The 11,193-nt window shown below is 34.0% G+C and overlaps 1 protein-coding gene across 1 annotated transcript; it reads left to right on the forward strand.

Annotated features, from left to right (window-relative positions):
* The first annotated feature begins 130 nt into the window (after positions 1-130).
* Positions 131-10,716, forward strand: LOC128190694 (uncharacterized). The gene is made up of 8 exons (XM_052862827.1): positions 131-240; positions 492-727; positions 1,222-1,420; positions 1,572-1,640; positions 6,395-6,592; positions 7,866-8,021; positions 8,455-8,628; positions 9,697-10,716. Exons 2-8 carry the CDS (start codon positions 544-546, stop codon positions 9,749-9,751), a joined length of 1,035 nt encoding a protein of 344 aa, XP_052718787.1. The 5' UTR covers positions 131-240; positions 492-543; the 3' UTR covers positions 9,752-10,716.
* The last annotated feature ends 477 nt before the right edge of the window (positions 10,717-11,193 follow it).

An 11,193-nucleotide genomic window follows, 5' to 3' on the forward strand; every position in this document is an offset into this window, starting at 1 on the left:
CTAAGGACAGTCTCATATACTTACTAAGAATATATATCATCATAAATCATCTTTTTAACGTTTCATGGTTTAAAAACTTACGTTATTGTATTTTAAGAATAATTTAACATATTCTTGCTATTTTGCGACTATTGAAAACTACAGCAATCAGCTGCTTCCGGTTATTTTTCTCAATGATATATCTAATCTATTGTTACAATACACAAAACAAAGCACTTATTTTGTGTAGTATTAGTTTAAGTGAGTAATTTATAATACTGTTTAACTCAATACCAATGCTGATATGACTTTTATGTAAACAGTACAACGTTATCCCATCGAAATTAAAAATTGTTTAGGGGAAAATTCTAGAAAAATGCGGAATATTCCTACTGACTGTTTTTTTTATACAACTCTGTGATCTATTTGCATTTATAGATGACACTTTGCTTTAATGGTTGTATGTTCATAAATATTGTGAAAGTTTTTGGATTTTTTATTTAAATTTGCAGGCGTTGTGTCATCTCCCATAAACATGAAAATCCTGCATTTGAAAATAAGTAGATGAATATGACAAATCCTGACATCGGTGCCTACGCCAACAATAACTACGTTCCAGACATTGGCCAATACGGTCAAAGACCTGACATCGTCAATTACACCTCAATGCAGAATAACGTTGGACCATGCAACTATCCTGGAAATTTCACATTTGCTGTTCCTACATCAGCAAGTCAGCTAAATGCAGGTATTGCTCAATCACTAAATCTATTTTAGACATATACTGGCATATGACCAATTTTCACCAGTGCATTGTTACATCATTTTATCAACACTTAAAGATATGTACGAGAAATGATGCAACAATCTATTCTACTGACGAAAAATGACGTATTAATGCACTGGTGAGAAATGGACCATTTCTCACCAGTGCATTAATACGTCATTTTTCATTTCAAATGGTCCTTGGCAAAAATTGGTGGCATGCAGCATGATGCCAGTAGCTAACTTATTCAGATTTCATATGAAGTATTTTATACATGTACCGGTGCCTGAAAAATGTGAAATTAGTCTTTGATGAACTGCCATATGTTTTTATTTTAGTGTACCAGGGTAAGCTCATGATCAGCTTAACAAATTACAAAACAGAAAACTAATTATACCCATTTTGACAACAAAAATACAAAATTGGATTTCATGATATTAATTATTGTATAGTCACTTTTCAATCTTTTTTACAAGGTTTACAATCAAACCAGCACATAGGACTTTACTCCAGCACTTACATGAACCCTCAGCAAGTGGTGCCAGGAATGGGTGTGTCGTGGCAGCATTCTGTCCCTAACAATATGCCATGGACTGATCAAGTGTATGGTACAGTGAATTCAGGTGTCACAACTTTCTCAGGCAAACCCACAGTTTCACAGAGTTACAGCACAGTGTAAATATTTTGTTGTTGTTTTTCCTTTGTACCAGCTTTTGGAAAAGAGTTTTTCTGAATTAGTGATTTTGATTTGCTTTACAATGAATGTGCAATTTTTTTTCACCATTTTACGGCTATTGGTTTTAAATTCTGATTTCTCTCATTAAAGGACAAGTCCAAGAGCATCATGCAGTGTCTCACCAAGGAGAAATAAACGACATGCAGTGGAAGATATTGAGTAAGTTTAGTGTTTATAGATCCAAGTTATATGTAATGCATGTACATAAAGTGCATTTAAACCTGCATTGAAATTCCAAAGATGAAGATGGAGGAATTACTTAAATTCCCATAACAAAACCTGAAATCTCTGTTTTGAAAAAAAACATTTCCATTCATCCTTGCCAGCCAAGTGTGCCAATTCTCACTTTTTAGCTCACCTGAGCTGAAAGCTCAAGTGAGCTATTCTGATCACATTTTGTCAGTCGTCCGTCTGTCCGTCCGTCTGTAAACTTTTTACATTTTGAACTTCTTCTCTAAAACCGCTTATCCAATTTCAACCAAATCTGGCACAAAGCATCCTCATGAGAGGGCGAATATAAATTGCAGAAATAAAAGTCCGATCTGTATTCAAAGCGGAGAAAACCTTGAAACTGTAGAAAAAGGGGGGTGCATTTTTAAAAATCTTCCTCTCAAGAACTACCGAGTTCAATTCAATGTAGTTTAGCATATATTATCCTTATGGGAAGGAAAATATAAATTGCAAAAATTAAGTGCTAATTCTGTTTTAAATCTGAGTTATTACGAAAATAATAATAAAGGAAATGCGTGTTTCAATCAGTTTAATAGCTTCGGGCTCGGCATACGGTAAAATGGGTAGGCAAGACTTGGCCTGAGCAAAACAAAAGATTGGCAGGTATTAATCTGCCAATCTCATTAAAATTTCGGGATATTTAATGGACCAGTATATTTGTATTCGCTGTAAATATTGCTGCAAAATAATGCGTATTTGGAATTGACGATTGCCGATCTGCCCCGGCTTTAATTTTGCCACGGCCCGGGTTTGCATACCAATTTTACCAAGACTCGTATTCCATACTTCTAAAACGAGGTTATTTGTTTAAAGCAGCCATGACATTATATGAAAAAGGGTCGATCTGACTATGATGAATTTGCTTGCTATGCAACTGTTCGCGTATGAAGGGAAATTTTTGAAACATGCAAAATATATTGGTGCCGATTTTGTGAAGTAAATTAAGGCTAAATATTTCAATGCGTTGACAGTTTCCACACATGACGTTGGTGTTAGCTTGTTCTGATTTTTGTTTCGTTTTCATTATTTATGCTTTGTAACCTGGGAATTATCGTCTGTATTTCGTGATTTTTACGTATCAAATCAAACAGAGACTTCGGTAAATCAAACAGTTAACTGTTTACCTGCACAAATTAAGCAAAATCTGATGTAGGGGTACTGAAATACAATACATTCTATCGGTAATTCGGCATTATCTTTTGCGTAATGGTAGATTAATGCAATAGGTTTTGTTGAGATGCTCGGCATTTTCTCGAGTTTATTCAGTTTAAATAGAGTTTAATATCGCTGATGGAAATATGTAGGTATATACATGTATATATATGATTCATTTCGAAAAAATAAATTGTGTTCTTTATTTGTTATACATGTAGTGCATGTTTCTTGTGTTTAATTGTTACCCTACAATTTCTATTTACTAACCATATTTGAGTGTTAAGCTTCGAATTATAAGCAATATACAGAGATTTGCTCACAATTCTATGTTTGTACAGAGATCTTAAAAGCTAAAGTTTAAAAAAATAACAAATTTGTCAATATTTATTACGAAAATTTCCAAAGTCTGTTCTTCCAGAAACCAACTTATTGAATTGTAAACTTAACCTTTTTAGCTCACCTGAGGGTGGGGCCACAATGGGTGGGTCGAAGTTTAACAAATGAATATATAGAGTAAATCTTTAAAAATCTTCTTCTCAGAAACTAATCATCCAGGAAAGCTGAAACTTGTGTGGAAGCATCCTCAGGTAGTATAGATTCAAAGTTGTGAAAATCATGACCCCCGGGGGTAGGGTGGGGCCACAATGGGGGTCGAAGTTTAACATATGAATATAAAACGTAAATCTTTAAAAATCTTCTTCTCAGAAACTAATCGGCCAGGAAAGCTGAGACTTGTGTGGAAGCATCCTTCAGGTAGTGTAGATTCAAAGTTGTGAAAATCATGACCCCCGGGGGTAGGGTGGGGCCACAATGGGGGATCAAAGTTTTACATAGGAATATATACAGTAAATCTTTAAAAATCTTCTGCTCAGAAACTAATCTGCCAGGAAAGCTAACACTTGTGTGGATGCATCCTCAGGTAGTGTAAATTCAAAGTTGTGAAAATCATGACCCCCGGGGGTAGGGTGGGGCCACAATGGGGGATCGATGTTTTACATAGGAATAAACAGAGTAAATCTTTAAAAATATTCTTCTCAGAAACTAATCAGCCAGGAAAGCTGGAACTTGTGTGAAAGCATCCTCAGGTAGTGTAGATTCAAAGTTGTGAAAATAATGATCCCCAGGGGTAGGGTGGGGCCACAATGGGGGGTCAAAGTTTAACAAAGGAATATATAGGGTAAATCTTTAAAAATCTTCTCAGAAATAATCAGCCAGATGATTCTTTATAATTGTTAAGACTTTGGCCCCAGGACAATTCTTTGGCCTCACGAGAAGGTTCAGAGTTTGATGTACATTTATATCCCATATATAAACTATTGTTATGGATCTTTTTGAGAACTGCAATACTCAACATATGATATGACTATAAAATCATCCTGTTAGAAAAGGGACTACAGAGGGTTCTGCTTAATCTGATTGTCCGTTTGTCAGGCAAATATCAGATTAACCGAATATCACATAAACCAGTTTTAGCATTTCATAAAGGAAATCATGAAATATAAACAACCTATACATATATGTATATGCATTATTTTCAACCACACTTCTATTTTAACGATTTAATGTAATAAATATCATAATAAAATAATTATAAAGTATTTTTATTGGATTTTTAATCACTATTTACTGGTTTTACAGATTAAATCATTATTTACTTGCATGTGATTGCTCTTATCCATAATCATACGATGTATTGGACGCCATCTTAAACCGGAAGTGCTTTTATAGATAGAATGATCCTGTATAATCTAAATCTTTCCGGAAAGAAAAACAACTTTATTTTTTATGAATTTATGATTCAGCACTAAAACTACAAACATTTTCTATGGGCACTACAAAATAAAATCATTACATGATTGTCAGTCACATATCAGTACACGAGCGATTTTTACACAATCCAGTGAATGAACTCTGTGATCCTGGACTGCCTTTTCTTCTTTATGGCGATCATTTCAAATTGCTCTAGAAGTGCATAATTGTCACTGAAGTTGTCACAGCCGTTTTCCTCAATGAATATTCGCACTTACTCCATGCACTTGTTGACACCATTTACATTTGTGGGAAGTTCATCGTCAATGTCCCCAGTCTCTGTCTCGTCTGCCTCGTCCTCGCATGATTTGTGATTGGAAATTTCAGGTTACTTATAGAAACGGCATAATTACGCACAAGCTAAAGTATCGTTTATATGACATGTTGTAACTAGTGTACAAAGCTCATTGTACCTTAGTTTATAAACTTAAATTGTTTAATTGTTACAATTTAAGCGACATCAGTTCAAAGCCGAATTCCATAAGTGCGCGTACACATACACACGAACTAATTGCCATAATTGCTCATCGAATGGTTTGTATGCGTGAATACATGTATATAATCAGAAACAAGCAACACTATTTACTCTCAATTTCTTTCAAATGAATCAAAATTGCCCCCAGGCAAGAGTCGTCTGGAATGTGATCGTCCTGAACTATCGATGTCGGTATCTTTCATCTATCGACCAGCTGACCATCTGTGTGCGTTGAGCTGTGACTAATCCCCTGAAGCACCGTTATTTGCAAGTTTTAGGCACGTGCCAAGCTGTTTACACAGTGAGAGGTATATACGAGGTGTGGACATGGTGGAAGAGGTGTGAAAACGTTATTTGATTTTTTGATCGGCCGACAGAAATCGTATCACATTAACCGAAAATGACATTTTTTCCCAATCAGAATATCAGTAGAAATTACAAAGGCTTATATAGCAAATGGATCGGTGTTTTGATTTTATATCATATTAACCGAATAATCACTTTAACCGCGATCAGATTAAGTGGAACCCTCTGTAATGATTATAAACATAACAATATCCAGGGGAAAATGGATTTTATTTATACATGATCTACATGTATTATTGTACATTGTCCAGATAGTTTGTATTATGACTCCATTGAGCTGATTTTATCATACCTATTGTTCCTCAGGTGAGCAATGTGGCCCATGGGCCTCTTGTTCTATTTTTCAAAAGGAAAGAGAGGGGATAGTCACCCTTCGCTAACAAAAAATGATTTTCATGTGGATGAATGCCTAAATCCACTACATCAGCATAGATAATGAATCAAGAATTTAGGTATTAATGTTCTCGGTCAGTTTTTTATACAGGTCTTAACCTGTTGTGTATAAAAATTGCAAGGCTATAAGACTTATTCAATGGTTGATTATTTTACTATTAAATATTTTCTATGTCCTTTAAGTGTGAAGGAAATACTGTAAAGAAACTTGTATTTGCAAAAAATTGAATTTGTATTTAACCATTGATAAACTAGGAAGCAGCGACTAATTTTAGCATCTAAGCCTACATGTAATATTAAACAATTGGGTGAGACAATGTTTGAGGCAATGAGGCTCTCGCCATACTGGCAAAATTTTTCTCACTCATCGATTTGATTATCAGTATTCATCTTCGGATTTTGGAACTAAAACTATCTTATAGATAATGTGAACTTTATATGTGCTAATATTAAAAAATAATATTGATTGTTAATTTAATTGTAGACCAATTGCACCAGAAAACAAAATTTTTCTGACAGAAGAAAAAATGGCAGCTAGGATGCAAAATTTGAATATAAGCCCGATGAACTCCTCTGCAGCCCTTGGACAACCTCTGCCTGATGTTGTGTTGTCCAACAACATGGAGCCACAGTATTGTCAGGAAGCAGGGGATCTCCAGCGTCTGAAAGAACTCGAAAAGAGGTCAGTATTGTTGATTAGAAAGTTACCTTAATGTATTCCTGTCATTTACTTACCGTAATGTCGCGTGTATAACACACACTTTTTTGCAGTCAAAATTTGATCAAAAGTGGGGGTGCATGTTGTACATAGGACAAAAATTTTACCCCATTTTCTCAAGCCATGATTCTTTATACCACGGAGTAGTGAATGCCCATAACATGTTATTCAAGTTGTACGAGTGTATACTAAATTTACTGCATCAGAAATACCTTATTCTTAGTTTGTTTTTTTTCCATGTATTGAAATATTTGTCCTCTCTTAACACTATTTCTTGCATCAAACAAGTTAAAATATCGCCAGTGAATTCGCAATTACGTAAGCAGCCACCTGTTGACTCTGCGCGTGGTCAATGTTTGTTATCAGAATCATTCAATTGTCTGGTGTCTGACTTAACAGGGTGTTTTCAAGTGCCTGTAGATAAGCAATTATTCTGATATTATTAAACTTGATTACTTCATGTCAAGTTATGCAGTTAAACATTATTGCTTTACATAGACACTGCTAAAATTACAGCGATCATTTGTATGACTTGATAATGATGATATACGACATACATACGTTTCTTCACAATGTTTATTTAACAACCAATCAAAGGGTTTGACTATAATTAATCAATTTAATCATTTCTTTTGATGTTGTTTTGGTTTATATCTGCAAACATTATCATTTTAAGCACTAAGCTCGGTTGTCGATCTTCTCTACGTATGATGATCTTCAACTTCTCGCTGTTGTATAAGAAACTCTTTATGAAGTGTCAAATGATATTTGATACCGCCCATGTGAGTCATGCCGTCCTTTTTAAGTAAAATTGTAAGAACTTTGACTCTAATATCGCTTGGGCCATGTTCTGATCACGAAATTACAGTATTTACACTTGGGTTATAAAATGATCATTAAACATCGATAGTTATATGGGAAAATGGAGGTCGTCGATTTTTATCGTCTTTGCTATGTTCCGATCACAAAATTAAAGAAATTGCGCATGGATTATAAAATTATCATGAAACATTGAGTTTTGGGGGAAATGGCAGCCATTGATTTTGCCATTTTTTGGGTGCATGTTATAAATAGGACCTGCTGTTTTTTCGCCATTTTTTTGGTCAACTTTGGGGGGTGCGTATTATACACGAGTGCGTATTATAGTAATTTCTAAGGAACAGAACACCTACATATATTATTAATCAGTTTTGAGATATCAGAAACCATTTTCATGTTTTGACACTTTCTGTTTAAGACTGGAAGAAGATGTATCGGAGAGCATGGACAGGGAGAAGTCTGGAAAAGAAAAAGGGAAGCCAAGGCTGAGGATAAAACTAAACCTACCTGATCAGGTCACGGCAGGCCTATTTGACCCACAACCAATTTTGCCACAAAAAATTTTAGAGGATATGTAAGGATGCTTTAGTTGTTGTTTGATGTACCGGTAGTGTGAATTAAATATCTGAAAATCTTATTGCTAAATCATACAAGTATTAAAACTCATTTTGTTCAAACTAGGTAACCTATTCATTGCTGTAGCAAACTCCCTGGCAACTGTCGGAATTGTATTCACTGTAAACTTTTATATCGATAACAATTTATATAATGAACTCTGGGATAACATGTAACAAGTTGATTCTGTGAAGCTAAGAAAATTATAACTTACCAAAAATTTATTGGTAAAGAGTTGGTACTGAACTGAATTTAAAACAATTCCTAATGTTTCAGATGAGCGTTTGGTTTTAATACTTCATTGCCCATTAAAATTTAAATGAGGTCACTAACAATCTCTTTTTTATAAGTTCTTTATTTAAGTCATGCCTCTATGTATTGTTTTTAAACAGAAACAAACCAAATTTGCAAGTGGTTGTGTGGAAGCCTCCTTTAGGTAGACCTGCAGACTCTGAGAGTGAGGAGTTAAAAGACCAGGAAAACTCCTCAGACAAAGAGGAAGAGGAAACAGCACCTGTTATAGAAATGTTAGCGGAGGACAACAACTTGTCCTCATCACTACCATTGTAAGTACACTTATTATCACTACTTTTATCAATACTATAACTACCATTGCCTAGTACCAGAGAATGCACTTAAAATAAGTGTGTTAGTATTCATGGTCTTTGCTAACCACCATTAGCCTTTATACCAGCACACTGTCTGGATCTGATTTACTGGTACGTGTAGAGCCAATGTGTCAGTGTAGCACTGCCATTATCAGTACAATACCAAAACCAGTGCCAAAATTTCAAACTATTCTTTTCAGCACAGTACATGTATTACCATTGTACTAAGACCATGCATAAGTGTTGTCAGTACTAATACCTTTGTCAATAAAGTACTACTATTGTCAGTATATGTGTATTTCCACTACATTGTCATTACTTTCATAATCATAATTGGCACAACCATTGTTGGAACAATATTGACATTGTATTACATGTACCAATTCTACCATATTATACCACTGAATTACAACCATTGTCGGTACAATATTGACATTGTATTACGTGTACCAATTCTACCATATTATACCACTGAATTACAACCATTGTCGGAACAATATCGACATTGTATTACATGTACGTGTACCAATTCTACCATATTATACCACTGAATTACAACCATTGTTGGAACAATATTGACATTGTATTACGTGTACCAATTCTACCATATTATACCACTGAATTACAACCATTGTCGGAACAATATTGACATTGTATTACGTGTACCAATTCTACCATATTATACCACTGAATTACAACCATTGTCAGAACAATATTGACATTGTATTACGTGTACCAATTCTACCATATCATACCACTGAATTACAACCAATGACAGTACTATCACTGTTATTCTTGACAAAAACCGCTAACATTGAAAATACCAGAAATTAATATTACATGTATTGGTACTAATTAGTTTTTCAGACTTTTCAAGGAGAAAGAAATTATTCAAAGAAACTTTTTTTAAATGATACAATTAACCAAGCATACTTATTATGTTATATATTGTATAAATTGTATTGTTATTGATAGGAACTCTTTTCTTTGTTACACTCTTTTATACTTGTTATATTTTCTTTACAGACCAAGGATACCTTCAGAAGACATTATGGATATTGATATCATGGATACCGATTAACCAAGGTCAAATGTTGAGATTTGTTGTAACATACATTGGATAGGAAGTGTCGGTTGATGAATGAATGTATAGTTTAACATTGTAGTGAGGTGAATATAAGATCGTGCAAATTAGTTATCTGATGAATAAATGGTCACCTTTAAAATCTACCTAAAGGATCTGTGGTGTCCTGATTTGGCAGACAGATATGTGGTGCAATGTGGTGGGATACACTTTTTTAATTATCAAACATTTTCTAGTTGTTCGCATCAACAGTCTCGAACCATTACTGTTATCATTGTTGTTGTCAGAGGACTAATCATGACTTGTATCATTACAAATGAACCTTCATTACCCTAGTAATCACACATCAAACATTTGTAAATTTTCAACATTTTCAGATGTGCATACAGTACACAGTTGTTGTCATGTCTCAAAGACATGTTGTTTGTATAAGCTTTCAAATTGATTACGAGTTTGTCAAATTGTCAAAAAGTACCGGCACTCTTTAACCTTTGTGGCTTTAATTTCTGTTTCGGGCTAGTATTGTATTCATACTGTATATACATGTACCGGGCACAGATTATGAGAGGATTTTGATTATCATTTCATTGAATTGTTCATTCTTAAATTTTCATTTCTTTTGTGACATTTATTATAAATTTTTATGTTGTGAAATTACACAAAAATTCCAGTTGCTCAGGTATTGCTGAGAATCACTGCCAAGAAGTGCTTTAAATGAATTTAACCATAATTACTAAACACATATACTAAATTTTACTTACTAAAAATGCATCATTATGTATCAAGTTTTATTTTATCATGCAACATTGAGATATCAATTTTTGTGCAGGGATGAAAGATATCATTGTAAGATTACAATATTTTTTATTTTTTCAACGATTTCACTTGCATGTATTAATGTACTGAGGTGTTTGGAAATGTTTGAAATGCAATATATATTAGCAATAAAATTGCAAATGAAATATTTTGGTGTTTCTGATATCCTCTCACATATGTACTATGTATCAGTACATTTATTTTAGAATTCACATGCTTTATGTACATGTAATTTGATTCAGGAAGTACATGTACATCATGCTTCTTGTGGTCAAAACAAAGAGATTTCATATCCAAAGAGTGGGATTTTAGTTAAAACAAATACCTGTACATGTAATTTTTATAACCTATCATGACAGAGAGGGTAACATTTGAATTCAAAAACCTTGATAAGAAAAATTTTAAAATGTTCATTCCAGTAGCTTAAATGGAGATCTCTTTCAAGAGGGATATTGCTGCGTACCATATAATACTGGGTGAAGAATCTTATGACTTTTTCAATTAGGAGTGAGAAAAGGTACAAAAGAGTACACTATGAAGTCTGAATTTTATCAGTGGTGCTGCATTTGAAATGTCCAGCTAGTTGGGTCAGAGATGGGTATTATTTCTCAGGTGAGCTATAA

This window comes from Crassostrea angulata, chromosome 6, assembly GCF_025612915.1.
Source record: "Crassostrea angulata isolate pt1a10 chromosome 6, ASM2561291v2, whole genome shotgun sequence".
NCBI classification, from domain to species: Eukaryota; Metazoa; Mollusca; class Bivalvia; order Ostreida; family Ostreidae; genus Magallana; species Magallana angulata.

What these genes read in the sequence shown, in the direction of transcription:
- LOC128190694 (XM_052862827.1), top strand. Translation starts at nt 544, where the DNA reads ATGAATATGACAAATCCTGACATCGGTGCCTACGCCAACAATAACTAC. An exon ending in TCACAGAGTTACAGCACAGT is followed by an intron (nt 1,421 to 1,571) that starts GTAAATATTTTG and finishes CTCTCATTAAAG; the next exon opens with GACAAGTCCAAGAGCATCAT. An exon ending in CATGCAGTGGAAGATATTGA is followed by an intron (nt 1,641 to 6,394) that starts GTAAGTTTAGTG and finishes ATTTAATTGTAG; the next exon opens with ACCAATTGCACCAGAAAACA.